This window comes from Alosa sapidissima, chromosome 11 (assembly GCF_018492685.1).
Source record: "Alosa sapidissima isolate fAloSap1 chromosome 11, fAloSap1.pri, whole genome shotgun sequence".
Classification (NCBI taxonomy): Eukaryota; Metazoa; Chordata; class Actinopteri; order Clupeiformes; family Clupeidae; genus Alosa; species Alosa sapidissima.
The window spans coordinates 14,349,346-14,376,323 of NC_055967.1; the positions used below are offsets into that span (position 1 = coordinate 14,349,346).

At 43.4% G+C, this 26,978-nt stretch overlaps 1 protein-coding gene across 1 annotated transcript; it reads left to right on the top strand.

Annotated features, from left to right (window-relative positions):
• Positions 1–630: 630 nt before the first annotated feature.
• ckap5 (cytoskeleton associated protein 5) lies at positions 631–26,213 on the top strand. Its single transcript, XM_042110405.1, has 44 exons — positions 631–770; positions 2,393–2,484; positions 2,976–3,169; positions 3,731–3,937; positions 4,080–4,251; positions 4,556–4,688; positions 4,893–4,993; positions 5,089–5,202; positions 5,300–5,404; positions 5,490–5,579; positions 5,728–5,892; positions 5,990–6,118; positions 6,378–6,533; positions 6,688–6,786; positions 6,904–7,014; positions 7,487–7,579; positions 7,794–7,979; positions 8,807–8,901; positions 8,996–9,053; positions 9,381–9,506; positions 10,870–11,012; positions 11,110–11,284; positions 11,488–11,601; positions 11,736–11,864; positions 12,307–12,501; positions 12,694–12,817; positions 13,251–13,366; positions 13,845–13,970; positions 14,165–14,314; positions 14,521–14,724; positions 14,839–14,974; positions 15,147–15,340; positions 16,428–16,603; positions 17,606–17,779; positions 18,450–18,570; positions 19,573–19,752; positions 20,168–20,355; positions 20,521–20,596; positions 22,363–22,551; positions 22,729–22,866; positions 22,965–23,048; positions 23,138–23,300; positions 23,603–23,754; positions 25,099–26,213. Exons 2-44 carry the CDS (start codon positions 2,428–2,430, stop codon positions 25,342–25,344), a joined length of 6,084 nt encoding a protein of 2,027 aa, XP_041966339.1. The 5' UTR covers positions 631–770; positions 2,393–2,427; the 3' UTR covers positions 25,345–26,213.
• Positions 26,214–26,978: the final 765 nt, after the last annotated feature.

Here is a 26,978-nt window from a genome sequence, read left to right on the forward strand (position 1 = left end):
TCACCTGTTCTTCGCCTTTCTTTTATTGTCTGGCCCATAATACAGGGATTTTTTTTTGATAGACATTATAGCCTATTACAAGTCTAGACCCCAGAACCTCTCGGTTGTCTATTTAATATATTGCTCATTATGAAGAGCTATAAAGCAGCCTACAAAAATTTTTTATGTTGATTGTGTTCAGCTTGTCATTTAAGTCCAAGAAAAAAACAGGCCTACAAAACCGACATTGCAATCTCACAGAGTAGTAACACTTACAGTTTTTTCATTGAATTAATCTTAACTTCCTGTTGACAAGTTTGCTTGCACACCAATAGGCAAATCTAAATCCATGTTCAACATTGAAATTAGCCTAGTCAATTTCAACATTAGCCCTACTTTAGAGGTCATCTTGGTCAAATAAAATGGCTACATACAACTATTTGTAAAATTATTTGTGTAAAAAAAGTAGGCTAAATTAGTTTGTTTGTTAGAATAAAAAAAAGTAATTATTTAGTATATCAGTATATTTAATAACGTTTTCGTCATTTGTAAATAAAACATAGCCGTCAAACTTCTTTCCCAGTCAATCTCTCAAGACAGGGTGGGCATTGGTTGGAGTTAGCCGAATGTATGCGTCACCGTGTATAACCGGCTGCTTGAAGCACGCTCTGTTCATTTGGGTCCCTCCTTCTGACTCTCCGCCCTTGGAGGCGTTTCAAAGCCCGAAGAGTAATGATTGAGTATCAGCTCCATCTGCATAAAATCACCCTGCCTTCTCTGTCGGAACACAGGTAATGTAACTAAGTGAATTCTATATCAAAATGTCCTTTTGCGCTGCTGTAAAGACAACCAGCTTTTTAACGATTAACGAGTCATTTATTGCACCCACCATTGCGTTGTCGGGGCCTGGTTGTGTATAAAATAACAAGCGCTTGTGTCAAACAATAGTGAGTCGGTTTATTTTGTGCCCATGTTGTATGGTGACTGCATTGTCATGCCAACCATTTTATGCCCATATATTATCAGGGGGTCGTGTAGCGATGGATTTGTTGTAAACATTTGAAATGGCGAGGTGGTGGACGTGTTCGCCGTTTCGAGTGTAGCTGATGCTAGCCAGCCTGGCTAGGCCCTCCCAGTTCATGTGCTAACTAGCTACCCTAGCCAGCCAACGTTAACTTGGTAGCTTGGCTGTTTTCGCTGGTAACTGAAGCTAAATTAGCCAACACAGCCATGGTTGACAAGCTGAGCTGAGCTGTAAACCTGTCCCCTGCGGATGTGGCTGGCATCCAAAAGATGTTGCCATCTGAGATATACACATTTTTTTGTCTTCTGAGGAATTTGTTTGAACTAATGAATGTGCATGCAGCTCAAGTGTTGATGCCCCACGCCTAGTCAGTTAGTAATAACGTTACACTGTAGAAAATCTATCCCGTACTTAGCTTAAGTCAAAAGGTGGGCGAGGCAAAGATAGAATCTAAACATCAGTTGCTTCATCTTGCTTAGAATCTTCTCTGCAGATGATTTCTTCAGATGTGACCTAGCAATCCGTTAGTGATTCAATCAACAGTAGTTTATGGTTAACTGTTATTATGTAGCCAGCTGAACAAACATAGCTAGCTACATTGCTAACATTAACGTTAGCATAATGTCAACCAAGCTGTGCGCATTTAGATGTAAACAGCAGTTAATTTGTCACCATCACTGTTGTGCTTGAAACTAGCAAGAAGATATTTCTGTGTGACGCAGAGTTAAATGACCATAATGTTGGTGGTTTGTAATAATTAATTTAGATTATGGGAGCTGACCTTTTCCCAAACAGTTGATTTTGTAATGAACGTCACAACAGTCGCCTCTACTTCGGCATGCGCATGGATTATGTTCACCTGGCCTGGCTAGGAATATCGTGATTCATAGCTGTTGAACGGAGTTTTATGGATCCGCATGAAATGTGAAACCCCATTCTGCTCCATTAGCTATGGCATTAGTAGGCTCTCAATGGTGGTGCATCTGTAGTATGGAATATTGCTCTGGATAGCATGGAAAGCTATTTCCCATCATCCTCATGGTCTTCTGTTGTAGATGGCCTGCATGCATGTAACGTTCTTAGCCTTGCTCTCATCAATGACGTGTTAGCAGCTTGTGACCGACCAGAATATATTTTTAAATGTTTCATATAACTTGTTCTTGCATACAAGTGGTTGTGTTTTTCAACGTTCATATGGTATTCTTTTAGCTTGCTAGTCTGTGTAAACCTAATCATGAATGCTTTTCAGATTGTTTGTCATGCATTCAGTATTGTTGTGGGAAGGTTGTTAAAAGTAGTAGCCTATTAGAACTAATATGCTTGTACGGTTTTGTCCCACTGTAATATGCATGCAATGCTACCTTTCCTGATGTTTCCCCCTCCATGCAGTTAAACAGATAAGGCACACCCATACAGAAGCCACCATGGGGGACGACAGTGAATGGATGAAGTTGCCTATTGATCAGAAATGTGAACACAAGGTGATTTTTAACTAACTGTCCAATTTCACTCAAGTAGGTGTGTTGCTTGCAGTTTCAAGAAATCCAATATCTTAAAATAATCTTATAAATCAAAGGAGTCAATCCTGAGAATAGTCTGGTATTGCTGTTTTTGTAACATTTGACCTCAGACATCATTTTGGAAGGAAAGAGCTTAAATTGCAATTTAGTCCATGTGCTGTGCATTCCTGAGAAGCTAACAACGAATCGGAGCAATTGATGCTAAGCCCCTTGAGCTTCTAGTAGCCTGTGTTGCCTTTTGCTTTTCGACTTAAAGAGCAAAACAGAAACTTAATGAGCAAAAATAATCTGGCTCCCATACCCAGGCAAGCCATCCCTAAATGTAGGTTTGACAGACTGCTGTCTATTACAGGTATTCAGATTCTCACAGAAAACTGGGTCAGTTCTCACAGTCATGAACTCATTTAGTTTTGTTCCCTCTCTGTCTTTTAAATGTCTGGCTCGACCTCAAGGTATGGAAAGCAAGAGTAAATGGATATGAGGAAGCACTGAAGCTCTTCCAGAGGATAACGGACGAGAAAAGCCCAGAATGGGCAAAATACTTGGGACTCATAAAGAGATTTGTAACAGACTCCAACGCTGTAGCTCAGCTCAAAGGCCTGGAGGCAGCACTTGTGTATATAGAGAATGCCCATGTGGCTGGCAAGTAAGTACAGTTTTTTTTTTATTATTATTTATTTATTTATTTATTATGTTTTTGCACTACCAGGCTTATTTAGGTCCCTAGTTGATGTGTTTAATTTCTGCAGATATTTTCATGTTCTTCACTTAAGAAGAATTATCCTTCTGTTTTCCTTGAGTAAAAACACTGTACTATATGGAAGTTATTCTCACACCGTTATCATAGCCGTTAGATATGTGACACTGGCATTCACCTCACACGGACTGTTCAACACACATAAATGCAAGCTGTGTTCTAGCTGTGAGTGGTTTTTGGTTTTCTGTTGTCATAACATGTCGCTTTTACCATAACACCACTCCCTAAGTTGTTGGGTGTGTGATATTGTTTGGTAGGCCTGTGAAGTATATCGTCAGTAGGTCATCAGTGTTGGCCTAGATGTTGACCGAACAAAAGAACCATATGCTTATCTTTTGTGCACAGCCGCTGATGGTAAACTTTTGAGGCTGCTGTTAGTGTTCAGCACATGGGTTTGTTTGTTTGTTTGTTTGTTTGTTTGTTTATTTATTTATTTATTTATTTTTTCAGAACGACTGGAGAGGTAGTGTCTGGAGTGGTCAACAAAGTTTTCAACCAGCCCAAAGCACGGGCCAAAGAGCTGGGCTCCGATATCTGCCTCATGTATGTAGAAATAGAGAAAGCTGAGGTGGTCCAGGAAGAGCTGATTAAGGGGCTGGACAACAAGAACCCCAAGATTGTTGTAGCAAGCGTAGAGACACTAAGGAGAGCCCTCAGGTTTGTACTAGATTTTACCTCCTCCTTTCTTTTTAGTCATAAATCTATTCACTAATTGAAAATTTGACTTTGAGTGGTCTATATATTTGGCCTGATTTGGTCAATTTATTCAGTTATTCATGGTTTTTATTTTTATTTGCAGTGAATTTGGTTCCAAGATTATCACCCTAAAGCCAGTAGTCAAACTGTTGCCAAAACTGTTTGAGTCTCGAGAAAAGGCAGTTCGAGATGAGGCCAAATTGCTAGCTGTAGAGATTTACAAGTGGATCCGAGATGCACTTCGTGCCCCTCTTCAGAACATCAACTCTGTGCAAGTAAGTTAAGGGCCATCTCACTAACAATGACGTAAGAGAAAAAGACAGCTCAAAAGTTTGTTTTCCACCATATTCAATTCTGACTGTTTAAAAATCACAACCACTAGCTTTTATGAAAGGCAGTGCTTCATAAAGCTTCCATTCATGAAGAGGCACCAAGAAAGCATCCTCCTGGGGGGTGACTTTGTTTATATGTCAGAGCACAGCACTTCATCAGGCTTTTTCAAGGATGTCTGTGGTGTTTGTCTGAGCTGGCCTGTAAGATGCTTAATGGCCCGTCTGGCCTCTGTCTCCTGGTGTGCAGCTGAAAGAGTTGGAGGAGGAGTGGGTGAAGCTGCCCACATCGCCCCCCAGACAGTCCCGCTTCCTGCGATCCCAGCAGGACCTCAAGGCCAAGTTTGAGCAGCATCAAGCTTCAGGAGGAGACCAGGTGGACGGTAAGCCTGGCTGTCACACCCCTCTCCCTCTACACTCTGCTGTTTGGCTGAATAATATCTTAATAATGTTTTTTTTTTTTTTATTAAAGTGACCCTTTGCAGAATTTAGAATTGAGTTCTTTGTAATGTTTTCGGCAATTTAGCAACAGATTTAGTTGTAATTTGAGTATCTGTACGAAAAGTATAATTTAAATTTATTTGTAGGAGATGACGATGATGAATGTGAAGAACCTGCTGATCCATACGAGCTCCTGGAGCCTGTGGAAATCCTGTCCAAGTTGCCTAAAGATTTCTATGACAAAATTGTGAGTGCTCGTACAGTTCACAAAAGTCTTCAAGATTGTGTTTTTAGTGACCGTGTTTGATGCTCACCTTCCATCTTCCTTGCAACCCGATATAGGAAGCAAAGAAATGGCAGGAAAGGAAGGAGGCTCTGGAGGCGGTAGAAACTTTGACCAAAATTCCGAAGTTGGAGAATGGAGACTATGGAGACCTGACTCGCGCCCTGAAAAAGGTTACTAAGTTATTTGAGCAGCAGACAGACGTCTGGCAGGTGAGATCTTTGGGTAAAGTAGGTCTGTGTGTTAAATCCCCTGAAATCTCTTCTGCAGGTTGTTGGCAAAGATACCAATGTGATGCTGGTGGCGCTGGCGGCCAAATGCTTAACCGGATTAGCGGCGGGTCTTCGGAAGAAGTTTGGGACCTATGCGGGCCATGTGAGCTTTTGCGATTTCAAGTCTAAATTTATGCTCCTGTTGTTAACAAACTTAACTGACATGCTCTCTTCTGGGTTCTTTGAAGGTGGTGCCAACCATCTTAGAGAAGTTCAAAGAGAAGAAACCCCAAGTGGTTCAGGCCTTGCAGGAGGCCATTGATGCAATCTTCCTAACTGTGAGTGCTTGAAATAACACAGAAAACGACAGCTTTTTGTTGTTTTGACCAGCGTAGAGCTATGTACTTTATTATGATTATTATCATCATCATCATCATCAAGTGGGCCTCACTCATATTGTGAATTTCTTTGTGTTTCTGTCTATAGACAACTTTACAAAATCTGAGTGAGGATATTTTGTCTGTGATGGACAACAAGAATCCCTCCATCAAGCAGCAGGCCTCCCTGTTCCTGGCTAGAAGTTTCCGTCACTGCACTCCATCCACGTTGCCAAAAAGTGTTCTGAAGCCTTTCTGTGCCGCTTTTCTGAAGGTACACACAGCTCAAACAAACGAGTTGATAAATGGCAGCAGAGTTTGGATTGTTTCTGATGCTTCGATTCTAACCCCCCCCATCTTCTAACCTACAGCAAGTGAATGACTCTGCTGCAGAGGTGCGCGACGCTGCTTTTGAAGCTCTGGGCACTGCCATGAAGGTGTTGGGGGAGAAGGCAGTGAACCCATTCCTGGCAGACCTGGATAAACTCAAGCTTGATAGGGTAACAACCACATCATCCAAATATGTATCATAAACATGTTACACACAAAGGTTCATTCCTATCATGCATTCTAATATGTAGGAAGTGGTTTGATTTTTGCAAAAGATTCTTTGCATATGAAGAGTTTATTGGGTCAAACTGTTACAACTCTTTTATTTATTTATTTATTTATTTATTTATTTATTTATTTCATGATTAGCAAACACCTGATGGCACACACATTATGCTAATTCTTCTTCTGTCTTTGCTGCTGCAACAGATAAAAGAATGTGCAGATAAAGTGGAGCTAGCTGGAGGAAAGAAAGGTGCTGCAGGAGCAGCTGAGAAGAAGGAGAAACCTGCAGCCAAGGCCGCGCCCGCAGCAGAGCCTCCACCCAAGGCCTCAGGGCCTCCTAAGAAGGCCCTAGCTGCCAAGGTGAGGAGCATCCCTCCCTCAAGCCTCTAGGCAGTACCCTACTAATGTCTCCTGTCCTCCACAAGTCTCTCCAACGGGGAAGGGGTTTGTAAGATGCATGGATGGATATACTAATGATTTTTTTTTCTTTCTATATTATTCCTATTATGTTCAGTCGGCTGGTCCCCTGAAAAAGAGCAAGCCTTCCAGTACACCCAGTGGAAAATCAAAGAAGGCTCCAGAAAGCAAAGAGATTGTAGAGACTGAACTCTCAGTAAGCAAACATTAAACATGTAATTTCTTGTCATCTATTTGTTTTGTTGAAATTTCAATGGAAAAACTGGCATGTAGGGCGACTCCCTCAAAACTGTGTGTGTGTGTGACTGACCAGCTGGAGGTGTGTGAGGAGAAGGCTGCTGCCGTGTTGCCCGCTTCCTGTATGCAGCAGCTGGACAGTGGCAATTGGAAGGAGCGTCTGGCCAGCATGGAGGAATTTCAGAAGGTGACCTTTCTACTCTTACACAGCTTGTCCTACTGTAACTACATCCGGGTGTCGCGTAGCATTGAATGCTCTCTGTCCATATTGAATCTGTTGAATATTATATCAATTATGTTATTCTATTGCATCATATTTGTTGTTCGAAATAGCAGAGCAACGCGAGTGACCGAAAGAAAACAGAAACGGGGCGTCCGACAAAAAGTTCTGCTCAAAATGTCGCGCCACATCACGCTGTACAGCACTGTGTCGTGTCACATCCAGTTAGCACATTCCAAATGGAAAAAATAAATCAAACTGATTTCTGTTGCTAACGTCCGCTAGCATCGAATGGAGTTAGGATACCAAGGAGCAGACCGCTTGGTCACACTGAAGTCCTTTTTGGCCAGTTTTCTGGTCAGACTGTTTAGTCAAATAAAACAATGGCGTACTTGTGGGTGACCACACTCATTTGTGCTGCGGGCTGTCTCACTTCCAGGCTGTGGAGCAGATGGACCGCAGCGAGATGCCGTGCCAGGCACTGGTCCGGATGCTGGCCAAGAAGCCGGGCTGGAAGGAGACGAATTTCCAGGTGTGTTTGTCGTCATTAGCAACTCTCAAACTCACCAGACCTCTGGCCAGGTCAAGCACTCGCAAGATGTTCTCTGCCTGATTTGCATGACCTCGTGATTTACTAACACAAATACCATGTTTGGTTTACACAAGTTGAGGAACCAAGGTGATGGAGGTGACCAATAGATCTATGAGCTGTTGTTCAAAATGCCCTTTGTCCTGCTGTCTCCTAGGTGATGCAGATGAAGCTGCACATCGTGGGCCTGATTGCCCAGAAGGGCGTCTTCTCCAAGACATCTGCCCTGGTGGTGCTGGACGGGCTGGTGGACAAGATTGGCGACGTGAAATGTGGCGGCAAGGCCAAGGAAGCGCTGACGGCCATCGGCGAGGCCTGCTCCCTGCCCTGGACCGCCGAACAGGTCTGTGCCGTCCCTGCAAAGGAGGACTAACCTTGTACAAGGGGCTCCACAAATTGGCTCATGTATTTATTTCTGTACATTTGTATTGCATACTACTATGAACTGTCAGTGGATAAATGTTTGGAATATTGTATAAGTATAAGTGTGTATATATACTCTTTTGATCCCGTGAGGGAAATTTGGTCTCTGCATTTATCCCAATCCGTGAATTAGTGAAACACACAGCACTCAGTGTACACACAGTGAGGTGAAGCACACACTAATCCCGGCGCAGTGAGCTGCCTGCATCAACAGCGGCGCTCGGGGAGCAGTGAGGGGTTAGGTGCCTTGCTCAAGGGCACTTCAGCCGTGCCTACTGGTCGGGGTTCGAACCAGCAACCCTCCGGTTACAGGTCCGAAGTGCTAACCAGTAGGCCACGGCTGCCACAATATCGTAATATTGTAATATTATATTTAATTGAAATGGTCCTCTGAAGGAAGCTGTTGTTGAAACGTTTGTTTGGTGACTGATAAGATAAGTGGCTAAATGCAGAGCGCTAATAGCTGTGACCCATGCCCCAGAGACACCTGTGGAATTGGCAATAGACCCATGCCATTGTAACCTACTTTTAGCTTCACTCTGTTGTCACTGATCCAGAGAGAAGTGCGACACGAACATGCACCTGCTCACTCCATGTGCATGCGTGCAAGCATGCACACACACAACATAATGTGACATAAACGTGAAAGTTTAGATATTTTTAACAAAGGAGGTTTAAGTCATGTTTAAGGACAATGTTATAACAAGCTAATTAACTGAACTCTTATGTGCTTGATTTTGTCTTTAGGTGGTGTCCCTGGCTTTTGCACAGAAAAACCCCAAGAATCAGGCTGAAACTCTAAACTGGTTGGCAAACGCCATGAAGGAATTTGGGTTCACAGGGTATGTTTCCACATGCTAATTAAAATTAGTCATTTATGATTTCATGGGTTTGTGTCTGAAGATCCATTGAACATTGTATTTCTGTTTCCTGCAGGATCAATGTGAAGGCATTTATCAATAATGTTAAGACTGCTTTGGGTGCCACCAATCCGGTGAGTGTTTTGTTTATTTTATGTCGACTAGGCTGCCAGTGTTCTGTGTCATTTAGGCTATGAAATGCCCATTAGCTACATACTAAACCAACGAAGCCACCTATTCTTACACCTGTTGCAAGTTGCTAAGCATATTATATGGAAATAATATTCAAATGTGTTGAAATACTACACTCACATAACACCATATCTTAAAGCCACAGCCACATTTCCTTTGTGTGAAACTGAATCTATTATGCCAGAGAGATAAAGTAAAGCTTCTACCCTGGTGTGTGTGTGTGTGTGTGTGTGTGTGTGTGTGTGTGTGTGTGTGTGTGTGTGTCTTAGGCGGTGCGCACATCTGCCATCACCTTGCTTGGCGTGATGTATCTCTACATGGGAGCTCCACTGCGCATGTTCTTTGAGGATGAGAAAACCGCCTTGCTCTCACAGATCGACGCCGAGTTTGAGAAGGTACATTTCTGCTGACGGTGTTTGTTCTATAGAGTCAGTGTGTGTGTGTGTTTGGGAGGGGAGGGTAAACTTAAGCCCTGAACCGGTGTAGGCCATAACCAGCTCTGCATTCTGGAAAACCACAGCTATGAATGTGCTAAGAGCACAGCATTATTGAACATGCTGATATCATCAAAAGAAAGCATTAGCAAAAGTATGAGAGAGAACCTAATTATACAAGATGGCACCACTCAGAACCTTGTTATTGGCAAGTGGTCAGGAATTTGAACCTTTTAATGCCATACACAAATACATTTATGTTTCACTTCACAAAATACCAAGTTTTGGTAATGCTAAGGAACACAAGTTGGCCATTAATACATAACTAATATGTGTATTAGTGCTCAATAAAGTCTCGTAACTTTCGATTAAAAAAAATAATCTAATTAATTACACAATCTGTGATTTCATTAATCGATATGCATCCATTTTTGCTATGAACATATCTTAAAAACTAGTTGCAGATGAGCTAAACCAACATTATAGACTTTAAAGTTCAACGTCTCTCTCTTTTATCATAATTTCCCCTTTGGCTCAGGAATCAGCATGCCTGCTGTCAGATGTTTAGCATGATAAATGCAAATGACTAAAGTTGCCACTTACTGTCAATGACATGTACAGAGTAGGCTACCCTAACACCAAGGTAATGTGTGGAATACCCCCATGATTTATCCTTTTTTTTGGCCATTCAAACATGTTGTAGATTTTTATTCACACATAAAATAGTTTGTTGCCTTTTTTATCCAGTAGGTGGCAGTCCAGGATAGTTCAAGAAATTAAACTAAACAGTAGGAAAACGATTGCAACGGAAATGTAGTGTAGGCTCAGCAAAACGTTAGCAAAATTAACTTTGACAAGGCTGGCGGCTAGCATTATTTTTATTTTATTTTTAAGAATTTTATTTTAAGGATTTTCTGTATTACAATCACAAAGGGAGTATGAACAGACAAACACCAAACAGACAGGACGAAACCTTAGTGCAGAAATAGTAAATTGAATCTCCTGTCAACAGTATTGGTCTGGGCGTTTTTTTTTTTTTTAAACGTAGGCTAAATGTTTCATTCAAAGCAGTGCTTTCTCATCTGCCTCCTTCAGTCACGATAGCCAGACTGCAGCACTGGGTCAAATGTTACTATGAAATGCGATTAATCAGCGTTAGATGTTTTAACACGTTGTTATTTCTGTAATTAATTAATCGAAATTAACACGTTATTTTGACAGCCCTAGTAATTCCACAACATTCATTATGTCTATCGAAAATTTATCCCAGCATTCATACTGCAGGCTAACGTGTGTGTGTGTGTGTGTGTGTGTGTGTGTGTAGATGCAGGGCCAGTCTGCTCCGGCTCCCTTCAGAGGTGCCACTAAGAAGGGCGGTGCTGAGGAGAACGGAGAGGATGCTGACGAGCAGGAGGATGAGGGAGGAGCGGGAGATGTCATGGACCTGCTGCCCAGAACAGACATCAGGTAACACGCACAAACCACACACATCCATTCAACATGCAGCTAGTTTGTTTTCTGGCCTGTTATTGTGCATCTTTAACCTGCGTGATTTTGCCTCCAGTGATAAGATCACATCTGAGATGGTGTCCAAGATCGAGGACAAGAACTGGAAGATCCGTAAGGAGGGTCTGGACGAAGTGGCTGCGGTCATCTCTGAGGCCAAGTTCATCCAGTCCAACATCGGGGAGCTGCCCCTGGCCCTCAAGGGCCGTCTCAATGACTCCAACAAACTACTGGTGAGGAGTCCAACTCTGTGTGTCTGTATGATCCTGTGTGATGTTATCCTCCTTGTGAACTTCTGTTTGCCTTTGAAAATAAATGATTGGGTTTGTTTTTTTTTTTTTTTTTTTTTTTTGTTTTTTTCTTCACCAGCAGAGGGCAGTAAATCATGTCATGTCTCATATTGTGTGTGTGTGTGTGTGTGTGTGTGGGCCCACAGGTTCAGCAGACACTAAATATCCTACAGCAGCTGGCCATAGCAATGGGCCCTGGCCTCAAGCAGCATGTCAAGCATCTGGGAGTTCCCATTATCACTGTGCTTGGAGACAGCAAGGTAGAGATTATAACACACACTCATGCTCACACTCACATACTCACACATACTCTATCAGCGGTCACTGACTGTTTGGTAGTGACTGTATGTGATCTACAAGTTGGCCCTGGGCTTTCCTCTCTCCCCCTCCCCAGGCGAATGTGCGGACCTCTGCCATGACGACGCTGAATGCCTGGGTGGAGCAGACGGGCATGAAGGAGTGGCTGGAGGGAGAGGACATGTCAGAGGAGCTGAAGAGGGAGAACCCCTTCCTCAGACAGGAGGTACCCAGACCCCCCTCCCACCTCTACTAACCACACGCCAACAACCCCCTTAAGGCTGTCAGCTGCACATACAGTATTTCAGCACCTTATGAACTGTGGCCTTGCCCCTGTCGGCAGGGTGTTTTGCTGTAGTCCTGCAGTGAAATAATTGTTAGTGGTATTTAATCAAATATCAATCAATTCAATAAATCAAGATAAATGGACATATCTATGAATTAGTTATAGAGAGATAGATAGATATACTTTATTGATCCCTAGGGGAAATTCCAGACCTGTCCCAACAGTGATTTCATGGGTTGGTTCATTAGTGACCCTTTAAATAGTCTTCTGTGAAAGTTGTACTAACCCATCAAACAAGTGAAGATCCTTGTACTGGGGAAAATGAAATGGAAAGAGAATGTGTGTGTCTGACCTCCGTGACCCCTGTGCTCCTCGTCTGCAGTTGCTGGGCTGGCTGGCCGAGAGGCTGCCCAGTCTGCGGGCGGCGTCCCCAGACCTGATGCTCTGTGTGCCCCAACTCTACTGCTGCCTGGAGGACCGCAGCGGAGACGTGCGCAAGAAGGCCCAGGACGCGTTGCCCACCTTCATGATGCACCTGGGCTACGAGAAGATGACCAAGGCCACCAGCAAGCTAAAGGTACGGTGTGTCCTCGTGACCTTGGCCTGTGTAAGAAGACCTCTTTGCTTCTGTGGTTTCTGAATGAATGAGATGGAGGATGTTAAAAAGTATTTACTCAAAACTCCCTTTTGTTGTGCACTGGCCTCTGTCTCACCTACTGCTTCCCTCGGTTCATCTCATGATGTCATTTCCTCTCTGTCTACTCTGTAGCCGGCGTCCAAGGACCAGGTGGTCGGCATGCTGGAGAAAGCACGAGCGGTGATGCCGGCCAAGCTCGGTCCTCCGGCCAAAGCCGCCCCAACCAAGGCAGCCTCCTCTGGGAGACCCACCACAGGTACCACAGTGGATCTGACCTACGGAGGAATTAGTAGAACTCTTTGTTCTGTTCAGTTTGCTACAGCAGCCTGTCCACAGTCCCCTCACTACTTCTCATAAGTTCAACATTTGAAGTGGACAGCAATGAAGCTAAATTAACCTCTTGGATGTTAGTTCAGCATCCATAAAGGATCACCCATATGATGCTCTTTGTATATATTGTTCCTAATGAAGTATGTAGTGTATATACTGTACCTAATGAGGTATGTAGTATGTATATACTATTCCTAATGAAGTATGTTGTATGTATACTGTTCCTAATGAAGTATGTTGTATGTATATACTGTTCCTAATAAGGTATGTAGTATGTATATACTGTTCCTAATGAAGTATGTAGAGTGTGTATACTATAGCTACTGAGGTATCCTCTCTTGATCTTGTCATTCCTTCAGCTCCAGCCAGTGCCCAGAGTGCCGCAGATGACTTTGCTCCCAGTGAACGTGAGCGGGAACGAGAATCCAAACCTGACACCAAGAGAGCAAAGTCAGCTGGCCCAGCTGCTAAAAAGGTTCATTTCTCCCCCATGTCGTCATTTGTTTGAACACTGTTCCATTTTAGTACTGTTTACACTAATCGTTTGGAAAAGGACTAGTGAAACAATACTGTCTTAGTAAGACTTTACCCTTCTGGAAAGCCAGTATTTTCTAAGAAGCTGATCTGTGTTCATTAAATATAGAGAGCCAGTGTGGAACTCAACTCTGGCATGGACAGAGCTAGTAATATCAGTAATCCCAAACGGCTTTCAGACCACAGTCTTGACGACAAGCAGGTACCTTTGTAAGAATGTTGGTGTCCTTTGTCATGAGTCAGTCACAGCAATCACTAGTGCACTTGGGGCTGGTGGGTTTACACAGCAAAGCACTCACCCGGTTTCTCTTTATACCAGGGAGGTGTTGAAGAGAATTTAATGGTCCGTCCGTCTGTCTGTCTATCTGTCTGTCTGAGTATATATGTAATGGCTCTTATGTTCACGTTTTCCTGGGTAGGGTGTGGTGGGGAAGAAGACTGTGGTCAAGGCCAATGCCAAGGATGAGGAGGATAAGTCCGGCCCCATCTTCATCCTGGTGCCCAACGCTAAGGAGCAGCGTGTGAAGGAGGAGAAGTCACTCAAGGTTGGTACCTTCATAGCCCAGATCACGAGGGCATGAGTTAGAATATTAATATACAGGTGATTTTAATTAGACTCAGATTAAAATCAAATTAAATTATCCTAATTTTTAATGTTCAATAATAAATTATGGCTTCCAAACTTTTAAGTTCTTTGCTCAAAGCTGCAACTTCATTTTCTTTCTTTCTTGCCCTGCAGATCCTGAAGTGGAACTTCAACACTCCGAGGGATGAGTACATCGAGCAGCTCAAGACCCAGATGTCTATCTGCCTGGCCAAGTGGCTCCAGGACGAGCTCTTCCACTTTGACTTCCAGCGCCACGTCAAAGCTATCGGCTCCATGATCGAGGTACAACCGACTCTGACAGCCTTGGTGTCCTCAAACATGCTTTTTTTATTTATTTATTTTTTTTTTTTTTTATTGATCTCATTTTTTGAGGAGGCCACTCATAGGCCTTTTTCACATGCCAAGTCACTGGAGATGTTATCTGTCCCATCATGTCATTTAGTTTCACTTTGTTGTCCACTCTTTCTTGCTCTGGGGGAAATGACCAGCACATGGAGGACGAGCGGGACGCGGTGATCGGCTGTCTGGACCTGGTGCTGAAGTGGTTCACGCTGCGCTTCTTTGACACCAACACCACCGTTCTGATGAAGGCACTGGAGTTCCTCAAGCTGCTCTTCACCATGCTGAAGCGCGAAGACTACCACCTCAGCGACTACGAGGCCTCCTCCTTCATCCCCTACCTCATCCTCAAGGTGTGTGTGTGTGATGAAGAAATGTGGTATGTACAGCATTATTATTCTTATAAAATGAAACCCCTACATTGGAATGGTTAAAAACTCTTGATTCCCCTTGTGCCCTTTGAGCAGGTAGGGGAGTCGAAAGACGTGGTGCGCAAGGACGTGCGTGCCATCCTCTCCATCCTGTCTAAGGTGTACCCCGCCAGCAAGCTCTTTCCCTTCCTCATGGAGGGCACCAAGTCCAAGAACTCAAAGCAGAGATGTGGTGAGGAAGCCCAAACACTCCACCATAACAAAGCCCATCATCTACTCATGACTAAAGTTTACATGCGTAAATACTGTTGCAGTACTAAAGAATATGGTTATCACTAATAGTGTTATCATGATTTGTTTGTAATCTTTGCTTTTCCTTTTATGGTTCATTTTGCTAAACCCAGAATGTTTGGAGGAGCTAGGGTGCTTGATTGAGGGCTTCGGAATGAATGTTTGCCAGCCAACTCCGGCTAAATGCCTGAAGGACATCGCTGTCCACATTGGTGACCGTGACACAACTGTCCGGAATGCTGCTCTCAACACTGTGGTGGTGGTGTACAATGTCTGTGGGGACCAGGTCTTCAAACTCATTGGCAATGTGAGTGTTTGTTGTTTGTGCAAAATATTTTCCTAAATACACAGGGTTCCTACGCAGTATGGTAAACCTGGAAAAGTATGGAATTTGATTTGAGTAATTTCCAGGTCTGGATAAGTATGGGAAAAAGAAACAAGGGTATGGAGAAATACCTTTGTGTTTCCAGAATATTGCATCTACAGTACTAAGCTGAATCACTTCACTCAGGTCATAATGAACCATTCCTACAGAGTAGGAACTGAGTACTGTGTAGCTTATTAACTGTCAGTCCACCATCATCAAGATACAATTGAATGGGGGTCCTCAGAAAAAAATCTCTCCCACAAGGGGACTTTGGTACCAAAACCCCTGTTCTATGCACTGGTATGTTTGCGTAGCTCTGCTATTTTCTGCTAAAACACTGGTAGACTTTTTTGATTTTTGTAAAAGTTGCCAAGACATGGATACTGCATTATCTGAAACTTTTATTGCAAACAAATAATACTGATTATTATGAGGCCTCTGCCAGCAGTGCAGTCTCCAATATACAGTACATGTATGTAGGCTATGCTGTATCTACAGAGAACTAAAAATGTGAGTGCACCTTCCAACACAGCACTTCCCCAATAAAAAGTATCCAACAATGGGCAAGTGTTTTCTGAGGGCTAACAAGTTAATAATATACAGCTCTTCAAATGTTAATAGAACGCTCCATTGACAATGTCTAGAATATGGTCAGAAAAATCTACTGAGAAGTTTGAATATTTGAGTATGGAAAAAGTATGGAATTTTGAAATGGAAAATGTGTAGGAACCCTGAATACCGTAGTATTTACATAAACAATAAGTATACACTTTTACAGGCACTATTACAGCTGCATATACAGAGTATTTCAGCCCTCTTTAACCCTGGTGCCTAATGGGGAGCAGTTTGATTTAAGCACCCATCTGGCTCTATGATAAACATTGTGAAGGTTCTTCACTGCCTAAACTGCATCAATTGCTTAGAAAGGCCTTCACATCACTAGAGTCACATAACTAGAGCAATCAGATTGAGAGAATTTATCTTTGCCTTGGAGAATTGGGCTAAGCAATGTCGCTGTCTCTTGCAGCTCTCTGAGAAGGACCTGAGTATGCTGGAAGAGCGCATCAAGCGTTCGGCAAAGAAGACTCCCCCAGCTCCCGCCAAGCCGGCTGAGCGGGCGCAGCGCGAGCACCCCACCAACCCCAGCGCCACCTTCATGCGCAAGCCTGCCGCTGCCCAGGAGGACATGCCCAACAAGCTCAAGTACGTCCCCCAAACACCAGGAGGCCCTTTTCCAAACACTCCATGAACACTCTTTTTTTTCAGAGGCCGGTTTTTGCCATGTTCTTAAGAGAGGCCATATTGACTCATGTAGTACTAGATCCATACTGGCTTTGTTTTATAAGATGTGGTAAGGTCTTTTAAAAAAAGGCCCTCCCTATTAACCCTTTCTGTTTTCCGCTCACCTGACCAGCGCATGGAATGGATTGCATGTTCTGAGACTCCTAGTGTGCCTGTAACCGGACTAATCTCCTAGTGTGCCTGTAACCGGACTAATCTCTTTGCATGTTCTGAGACTCCTAGTGTGCCTGTAACCGGACTAATCTCTTTGCATGTTCTGAGACTCCTAGTGTGCCTGTAACCGGACTAATCTCCTAGTGTGCCTGTAACCTGTAACCGGACTAATCTCCTAGTGTGCCTGTAACCGGACTAATCTCTTTGCATGTTCTGAGACTCCTAGTGTGCCTGTAACCGGACTAATCTCTTTGCTATGATGACTCTGCCATTCTTCTCTCCTGTCTCCTTTGCTCTGGCGGACTGCATGTGGTCTCTCTTAATCCTGTGCCTGTATCTCTTTCTCTCCTCTCTTTGTATAACTCCCTACTCTCACGCGTGTGTGCCGCTCACCGTGGACAGAATAATGTATCGCACGTATAGGATGTAAGTATGGTCTTTCCTGCCGCCCTCTCCTCCTCCTCCTCCTCCAGTAGCCCCTCTCCGCAGCCACGCACGTAGGGTAGAGGCAGGAGCCTTGAGGGGCTTTCTCAGTTAGCAGGAGCATCACATGCTTGTGAGTGAGGGCGTCAGAGGCAGTCTGAGGCAAAGCTGAATCACGCGACACCATAACCCAGTCACCCCAATGGCAAAAACCCTGTTGACCTGTTTGTATAAAATCCTTAACGTTACATTGTAGAAATGTATGAACAGATTCAGACATTTCTATAAGAGGTTGACTGTTTTTTTCCGTTTTTTTTCTATCCACAGCCAAGCGCGCCAGCACAACGCTCATTCCGAGTATTCGGCGCCCTCTATCCCACGGGAGTTCCAGCTTGACCTGGACATGATCGAGAATGACCACACGAATGTGTGCGAGCTGCCCGACCTGGTGCAGCACAAGCTGGACGAGCTGCTGGAGCCGGTCATGATCCCAGAGCCCAAGTGAGTCCTCTGCTGACCACTACAGTCCAGTGGGGCTGAACAGGCATGACGGGGCTCTATGGGCTCTGGTGCTGCTGCAGCCAGAGGTCTTTAAAGCAACACCAAAGAACTTTTTCCTCTCTCTCGCACGCACGCTATTTGTTTATCACTAGCTTTGCTAATAACAATGTCCACAAACAAGGTAGAATATGTTGCATGATTTTATGAAAGTACGATGTATTGCGACATCAGATTCAAGTCAAATTTGTAGTTTCTTATGTCTCATTCCATCGAACTACAGATGCACTACCCGATCTGGCAAACTTACATAGTGCATTTATACCCGATAGAGGGCCGCGAAGCGAATGCAGAAGTGCCGTTCACCCTCTTACAAGTTGATGAACCACTGAAATGATTTTGGAAACATTATTTTAAGGTACAAAAAACTCTTTGGTGTTGCTTTAATGTGAACGCCCATCTTCACTTCAGTGGTCAGAGGTCATGGGTGCTCATTTTTTTTCATGTTTATATTAATTAGATTGCACAGAATGTTAGCCACTGTTGCTATATATAAAGGTGAATGTTTACAAATGCGCTGTCAATACAATCTACATTGTGTTCTGTAGTGTACATGGTGCATTTTTCTCTCGAGTAATATTTTCTCGTTCTCTCTCAATGTTTTGTCTTTTAGGATCCGTTCGGTGTCTCCGCACTTTGATGACCTCCGCAACAGCACAGCCTCCACTATCAACTTCGTCATCTCCCAGGTGGCCAGTGGAGACATCAACACCAGTATCCAGGCCCTAGCACAGGTGGGACACGAAGCAGGCCTGGCAACTGCAGGAGTTTTGTTTTTATTTGGTTCTATGTATTCCACATTCCAACATTTAACTCTCCTGGGGCCTATTGCACAAAAGCAGAATTAAGACATCCGGGGTAAGTTACTGAGCTGCGCTCAATTAATCCAAAACAAGAGCGAGCGTACAGGCGAGCGTATTGGTTGCACAACGAGCAAACCAGGATGAGCAGACACTGATTTATCAAGCCAGGTGAAACTTATCCTGGATAAGTGCGCGGTCATGGCTCCCTCAAATAGACCCCGTCACCGATCACAGATTCACTGATTCACCATGGCAACTAGAGCGGCTTCATTGCTTCTTCTACGGTGTGAAGTAGGTAGCGATAGTCTTTTCACAACAGAAACAAACAGCAACACCTCTGTTTAGGAGAATATTGCAACTAGTGCCGCGACCACCACGCGCGAAATGGTTAGGTACTCCGGTGACGTCACATTGTCGCATGACAGGTCGAGAATGGCGAATATGTAAAAGTTAATTAATGATCACAAGCGTTTAAATAATGACAGTGGATCTAGGTATATGTGATGCCAATGTGTAGTGGGCAGTGGTATAACTATTGGTTTCCATTTGTGGTGACTGCTGACTGAGATAAGAGATGAGATTAAATAGATCCTGGAACTTAGCCTGGTCTGGAGCAGGCTAGCTCCACAGAATAAATCGCCATGGTAACTTATACCATAACATATTCTGCTGCCCCCTATCCCGCTTTTGTGCAACTGGATCACGGATAAATTGAGCCAGGATAACCAAGATATCCCGGCTTAATCCCTTATCCTAGTTTTGTGCAATAGGACCCTGTTCTGCACCGAAATCCTTGTTCAGTAGACACAACATGGCTGCGTTTGTGTTTTGTATCAATTGAACCGTTGAAGAATTTAATATCCCTGCATAGCTATTGATAAAGGTATTTGTATAGCTCTGTTGCTGAGTGTTTGTGTGTACTGACTTGTTTAGATCGATGAGGTGTTGCGGCAGGAGGACAAGGCAGAGGCCATGTCGGGCCACATTGACCAATTCCTCATCGCCACACTCATGCAGCTGCGGCTCATCTACAACACCCACATGGCCGACGACCGGCTGGACAAGAAGGACATCTTCAAGCTCTACAGCTGCATCATCGGCAACATGCTCTCTGTGAGCAAAAACAATTCTCCTCCTCTCTTTACCAATTGTGCAACTAGTCTGTCGCAAGGAAGCAACTGTGTTCAAATGTTTTCCAATGAATAGCCAAAATGTCTCGTTTGATTTATGTCTTGAAATTGTTTTGAACACAAATGCCATTTAGTAATTAAAGTACTTTAAACATGTTAGCAGGCACTTTCTAAGCTGTTGCAACATCCGCAAATTCCACATCTTCTAGATAAGATGTTTCTTAAATGTCCTGTGATAATAGCCTTAGACTTATTAGTTTGGTTTGATTAGTTGGTTTGTTTGTGAGTAGAACATTATGCCAAGTCTGTGTGTGTGTGGTGGGGGGTGGTTTGTGTGTATTGAAGTGTTGGACCATTCTTTCTCATTGTGCGATTTCTCGTGTGTGGTCCCCTCCCAGTTGTTTTCTGTGGAAAGTCTGGCGCGTGAGGCGTCCATGGGGGTGCTGAAGGACCTGATGCATGGCCTCATCACGCTCATGCTGGACGCGCGGGTGGAGGACATCGAGGACGGCCAGCAGCTCATCCGCTCGGTCAACCTGTTGGTGGTTCGCGTGCTGGAGAAGTCAGACCAGACCAACATCCTCAGGTCGGCTTCCTCGCGTGTGTGTGTGTGTCTGTGTCTGTGTGTGTGTTTGTCTGTCTCTGTGTGTGCCTGTGTGCGTCTGTCTGTGTGCGTCTGTCTGTGTGTGTGTCAGTGTGTGTGTCAGTGTCTGATCGGGTGTACTAATAATGGCTTCTGTTCTTCCATTAGTGCTCTCTTGGTGCTGCTACAAGACAGTCTTCTCACTACAGCAGGGTCTCCGATGTTCTCAGAATTGGTCATGAAGGTATAAATCACAGTTGTGCTGATGTCCGTGTTAGGGTGGTCCTTATATGGGGTAAAATTCAACTCTCACCCCCTAAATGTGTTAGGATATCAATAAAAACACACTGTGCAAAATTTTGAATTGTTCCTACAATATCTAGAGGTAGCTCAAGGCCTTTCAGTATTTCCGGAATCGCTCATTTTTGCAGACATTGTACCATTTAAGAACGCACAACAAAATAAAATGCAATACTATTTGTTGGTCAGACTATAATAATATAAAGGAGAATAGCAATAATAAACAATGTCAATTAAATCAATAGCCTAATGAAATAAACAATGAAAATGAGGGGGGGAAAAGCAATAATAAACAATAATGTCCATTCAATCAATAATATAAAAACAATAACATGCTAAGACTACATTAAAGAGAATATCAATAGTAAACAACAATGTCAAATTAATCAACAGCCTAATGGAAATAAAACAATATTTTACAAACCATAACGCATAAGAAGCGCTTAATGAACTAAGTGCATGTTGAACAGATATGCCTTTAGACCCCTCTTAAATGACCCAAAACTATCACAGGAACGGAGACCACTGAGCAACTCATTCCACCAACATGGAACCACTGAGGAAAAGAGTCCTGAATTTGACCTAGTGTTTATGACTGGTCGACATAACAGACGCTCATCAGAAGACCGCAATGGGCGATTGGGGATGTATATCTTGATCATTGAATTAAAATAACAAGGAGCAGATCCAGTCAGTGTCCAAGGCCAAAGGCCAAAGTGAGAGATTTAAATTGTATCATCATATTGTACAGTTGTACACCCGGGACGTCCTCTTTCTCTTTGGGCCAGGAGAAAGTCTCCATCTTCTGGATTCTTGAGAAGAATGAGTGCATCTTGATGTGCAATATCAAACAGGTCTCCCAACTAGTCTACGAAGGCCTCTACATTGCACTGCTGAGTCTCAGAAGTTCTCTTGGCATTTTTCTTCAGCTTCTGCCACTTGTCGTGAAGTGTTTCCAGTTGTTTTATGGCATGTTGGGGACGAACGGGAATCCTAGCCTTGTCCTAGAATACCAAGACTTCTTTGATCACCGCAAGTTTTTTTTCAATGTTTTATGGTGATATTACAACAAACATAAAACCTGCTTCTCGAAGGGTAACTTTGTTCCAGTTATTTCAGTCTCTTCTGATCCAAGTAACCATATAGCGGATTTGCTTCGTGTTGCTTCAGCCATTGTCTCAGTGTATATTGTCTATTGTGCTTCATTCACATTGATGCCTTGAAAGACATATCACAACTAAAACAGGAGTTGCTATGAATTGCTCACAACAGCATATTATTGGGAAATACCAGAATCAGCAGATGAGATCAGCAAATACGCATTCCAAATATGCATGGACAATATGGAATTCCCATTTTAATGTGGTCACCAATAATCAATACACATTGACTGCATGGTCAAATAAGTTCATTGCTGCCATAAGCATATATTATTAAACAATTATACATCCTAGCACAATGTATCACATAATACGCAAATAATCCTGAATATGCACACTGCACAGTATGTGTTAAACTTCAAAGGTCTTGAGCAACCTCTAAATATTGATAAAATTTTGCCCAATTATTTTTTTTTTTTATTTATTCAAACATATTTGTGGGGTGAGAGCATGAACTTTCAAAAGTTGAAAAATAAGGACCACCCTAGTCCGTGTATGAGATCTTGTCCTCATGGATGTGTGTTCATGAGTGGAACCGTCTTCTCTTCAGTGCCTGTGGAGGATGATCCGGTTCCTTCCGGAGACTATCAATAGCATCAACCTGGACCGCATCCTCCTGGACGTCCACAACTTCATGAAGGTGTTCCCCAAAGAGAAGCTGAAGCAGCTCAAGAGCGACGTCCCCCACCGGACACTCAAGACCCTCCTGCACACCCTGTGCAAGCTCAAAGGTGCCAAGGTATGACCACCACAGAGGCCCACCTAGAGCACAATGTTCAAAAGACTCCAAGGCCAAATGGAAAGCTCTCCATATTGACCTTGTACTGGGGGCAGGAAAACCCCTGTGTGTGTGGTTAGTTGATGTAGTGGCGCTTTTTACAGTGTGTTAACCAGTTGTTGGCTCACATGTCCACAGATCCTGGATCACCTGTCGATGATCGAGAACCGCAATGAGTCAGAGCTGGAGGCACACCTGCGGCGAGTGGTCAAGCATGCGGGCAACCTGTCGGGTCACAAATCCGACAAGGGGTCTGAGAAGGGAGCGATCCGGACGGTATGGAAGAGTTGTGTTTATTTTTTGAGCACGGGGCTTGTTCAGCGTGGTGGTTGAGTTGGAAATGAATTAATGATGTATATTTATGTTACTCATAGGATGAAAAGATGTCCAAGTCCAAAGTGAGTGAAATTCTTTCAGAGATTTTCAAGAAGATTGGCTCCAAGGAGAACACTAAAGAGGTACATTTTTAATTTGGTTCACATCTCACTTGGTAAAACCATGGTTTGTGGAAAAGGACTAAAACTGTTTTTTGTGTGTGTGCGTACAGGGTCTGACAGAGCTGTATGAGTATAAGCTGAAGTATTCGGATGCTGATGTTGAGCCTTTCCTGAGCAACACATCCCAGTTCTTCCAGAGCTACGTGGAGCGAGGCCTGCGCATGATCGAGTCTGAGCGTGAGGGCAAAGGTCGCATCCAGTCCTCCAGCACTGGTACATACACACATACAATGCTGACGCATACACACAAACATTCTATACCCCTGTAGATTCTGCTGACTTGAGGACTAATCCTAGATTCATTTTCAGGGTATATTGTAATTGTAAATTTATCTATGGCCCTGTTAATTAATCATTATATACTTAAAGCAACTTGATGCAATAGTTTGCCTGTTTTAAAGGTTCTGCTCATAATGAGGCTATGCATTTTATAGTTCTTTTCCCATATTGTGTGTGTGTGTGTGTGTGTGTGTGTGTGTGTGTGTGTGTGTGTGTGTGTGTGTGTGTGTGTGCAGTGATTCCCCAGCATGTTGGTGATCCCTCCACGTACATGCCCAGCTCCAGCAGTGTCCCAATCAACAGCAACGGGGAGGAACTGAAACCAGCCGTCTACTACGAGAGGCTCAAGATCCTGAGACAAAGACATGGTCTAGAGAACAACTCCAAGGTCAGCCTCGGCCTCAACACTCCCAGCCTGTAGCACTGCTACCTATTTAATCAATTCATGAATGTATATTTGGGCCAGTTTCCCATACATGGATTAAGCCTAGTCTTAGAGTAAAAAAGAATTAAGATGATGAAGATAAACTGTAGTCTTGGATTAGGCTTAATCCATGTTCTGGTAACTGACCCTAAATGTTTACTTTTATTAAAGGAACACGCCACCCAATGTCAGTAGTAATATATGTTCTTACCTTAACTTTCACGAGTTGAGTCATACCTCTCCCGTGTCGGTACGTGCAGTCAAACGCTCTGGTGCGCGGTGCGAATGTGTTAGCATGTTGCTATGCTAGCGGGCTCGGACGTAGCCATAGAGGGAGGAAGATGGCAGTAATCAAAAACATCCATGTTTTTCCTACTTAAATACAGTTGCACGAGTAGTTGATAAAAATGTGTAAGGTCACACAACATGAAACGTGGCGATTTTCCAAGCGAATAAACAGGAGAACTACAATGTGTGGCGCAATAGCACTTGGGAGTACTTCGACCTAGCATAGTAATATTAATTAACACCTAATTGTAGATCCTATCCACCACAGAGTTCAGCCTCCCCCTCCCCCTCCGAGGCACACACAGTCATTTCCGTAAATAGAGACAACCTGCCCTGCTGGCGTTAGTTTGAGCTGACTTAGCAAAGTAGCAGGTAGTGGTAAAGTAGATTGTGAACAATCATGGTTATAACATGCATTGTGAAGGGTTGTGATGACAAGCAGAAGTATTATAGTGATTTCGTAAATGTTTCATAGAATTCCACTTTGCTGCAAACGGCGGAAAGCATGGCTGGGACCTACAATTAGGTGTTAATTAATATTACTACGCTAGGTCGAAGTACTCCCAAGTGCTATTGCACCATACATTGTAGTTCTCCTGTTTATTCGCTTGGAAAATCGCCACGTTTCATGTTGTGTGACCTTACACATTTTTATCAACTACTCGTGCAACTGTATTTAAGTAGGGAAAACATGGATGTTTTTGATTACTGCTATCTTCCTCCCTCTATGGCTATGTCTGAGCCCGCTAGCATAGCAACATGCTAACACATTCGCACCGCGCACCAGAGCGTTTGAGTGCACGTACCGACACGGGAGAGGTATGACTCAACTCGTGAAAGTTAGGGTAAGAACATATATTACTACTGACATTGGGTGGCGTGTTCCTTTAAGGTCTTTGATCTAAGAGGGTGACCTAGATTACCCTTTTTGTCATAACACTCACAGTATGATCTGCTCTGGCTTCGTCTCTCGGTCTAAGCAGTGTTTTGTTCTTTCTGTTTTCTCTCTGCTCTTCACAGCTGCAGCAGCAGCAGCAGCAGCAGTCGTCTGCGGACGAGCGGCCGCCCCTCACCTCCCTGCTGTCCAAGCCCACGGTGGCCTCGTCCACCGACATGTTGCACAGCAAGCTGTCGCAGCTGAAGGAGTCCCGTGAGTCGCACTTCCAGCAGGAGCACTCGCACAGCCCCACGCGCTCCTCCTCGCCCGCCGCCAACCTCGACGACCTCAAGAAGAGGCTGGAGCGCATCAAGAGCAACCGCCAGTGAGCGCTGCGTAGATTAGCGCTAGCTCTGGCTGCTAACACCACCCCAACAACCACCTCCAACACCACACCCGCCACCAGGCTAGCCAGGCTAGGCCCTTGCTTGTACTCCCACACATAAGACATGCATCCATAGTTGACCCTGGGTCTTATTTTCAGTCAGGGCCACCCATACACTCCTGTGTATAAAAATATAATAATTAATTCAACATAAAAACCAAGCTTCCCATCTCCTTGTATTATATAATATTTAATTATTGAATAACTTTTTTGTTTGTTTTTTGTTTTTAGTATTGTGCAGTTTGTTTGTATGTGTATATACTCATGAACGCTAACCACTGGCTTCTAAGTGTCATTTTAGGAGTTTTCAGCGTATGGTTTCCTTGTGCAGAATGCTTTTATTATGCGTCACATAAAGCTGTCCCTGTTTTCTAGACGTCTGAGCAGAACCATGTCTCTTCTCTTCATCTTCTCCAGGGCCTCCAGCGTAACCATGTCTCTTAACCACTCTGCTGGAGTTTTACTTTCTCTTTTTCTTTTACTTGCTTTTCCATACTAGAGGTTCCTGTACAATTTGAAGGATTTTTGATTGTGTCCTTGAAATAAGGAGCATGGCATGAAGTACTTTTAAACTATTTTATTTTGTAAATAATGTTTGCATTACTAAATGCTGTTTTGAGATTTAAATAATTGGTTTGATTATTTTTTTTTCTCCCCTGGCTTTCTGACGTGTTTGTTAGAATGCTGGTCATCCTGATGCATTGTTTTGTATTTCATCCAGTTGGAAGTAGTCTTAAACTGTTGCTATTGAGTTTTACGTGTATAATCTATAGTGAAATGGCAATAAAGGTCCATTGTTTTTTTAACAAACTACTTATGTGTTTGTGTGTATTGAAATGACTGTGTGTGCGTACAGGTACATTCACAAGTGTACGTACACACGTGTACCTGCACATTCAATTTATAATTAGTATGCATTCTAATGCATTCTTAAGTGTTTTCACTTGTTTTTTTTTTTTTGTGGAGAACACGCACAACAAGTCTTCAGTATGTAAGAAAAACACAAGGTGTTCATAGGAAAAAGGATGATTCTTCGGTTAATACAGCTTCAATCTTAATTCCAATAAAAAGCAATCACAGAAATACGTGGGATGTATTTCCGGGCACCAATCTTGAAGACTGAACCTAGAGCTTCTTAAACTCTTGTTTAATATCCTATTTCAAAGTCCCTCCTGCCCTCTAAATGTTAATGAGTTAGGTTGCTAATACCATCAGGTCTGGCCACCTTATTGTTCTTTAATGAATTAACACCTTGACTTGGATGGTTCTCAGAGGTCTTCCCCTATACTGATTCTACAGATGTTAATGTTTCTCACACCTCAGTTCCTTCCTGGGCCCAGATGAGGCCATAGCATGGAGCTTTGAGAGTTGTATTGATGAGAACACCATGTGGGACATGAAGTACAGTAAATATGAAATTCTTAGACAGGGTAGACTGTGAATTCTGTAAAGTGTCCCTAGGATTAAAAACGCCATTGTCACGCTTTTCAACTGTGACATGCTCAGGGCCTACCGCAGCTCGTGTATTGTCACTGGACTGGGCCATTGTTGAGCAGTCCTTAAACACTTGTTCATGAA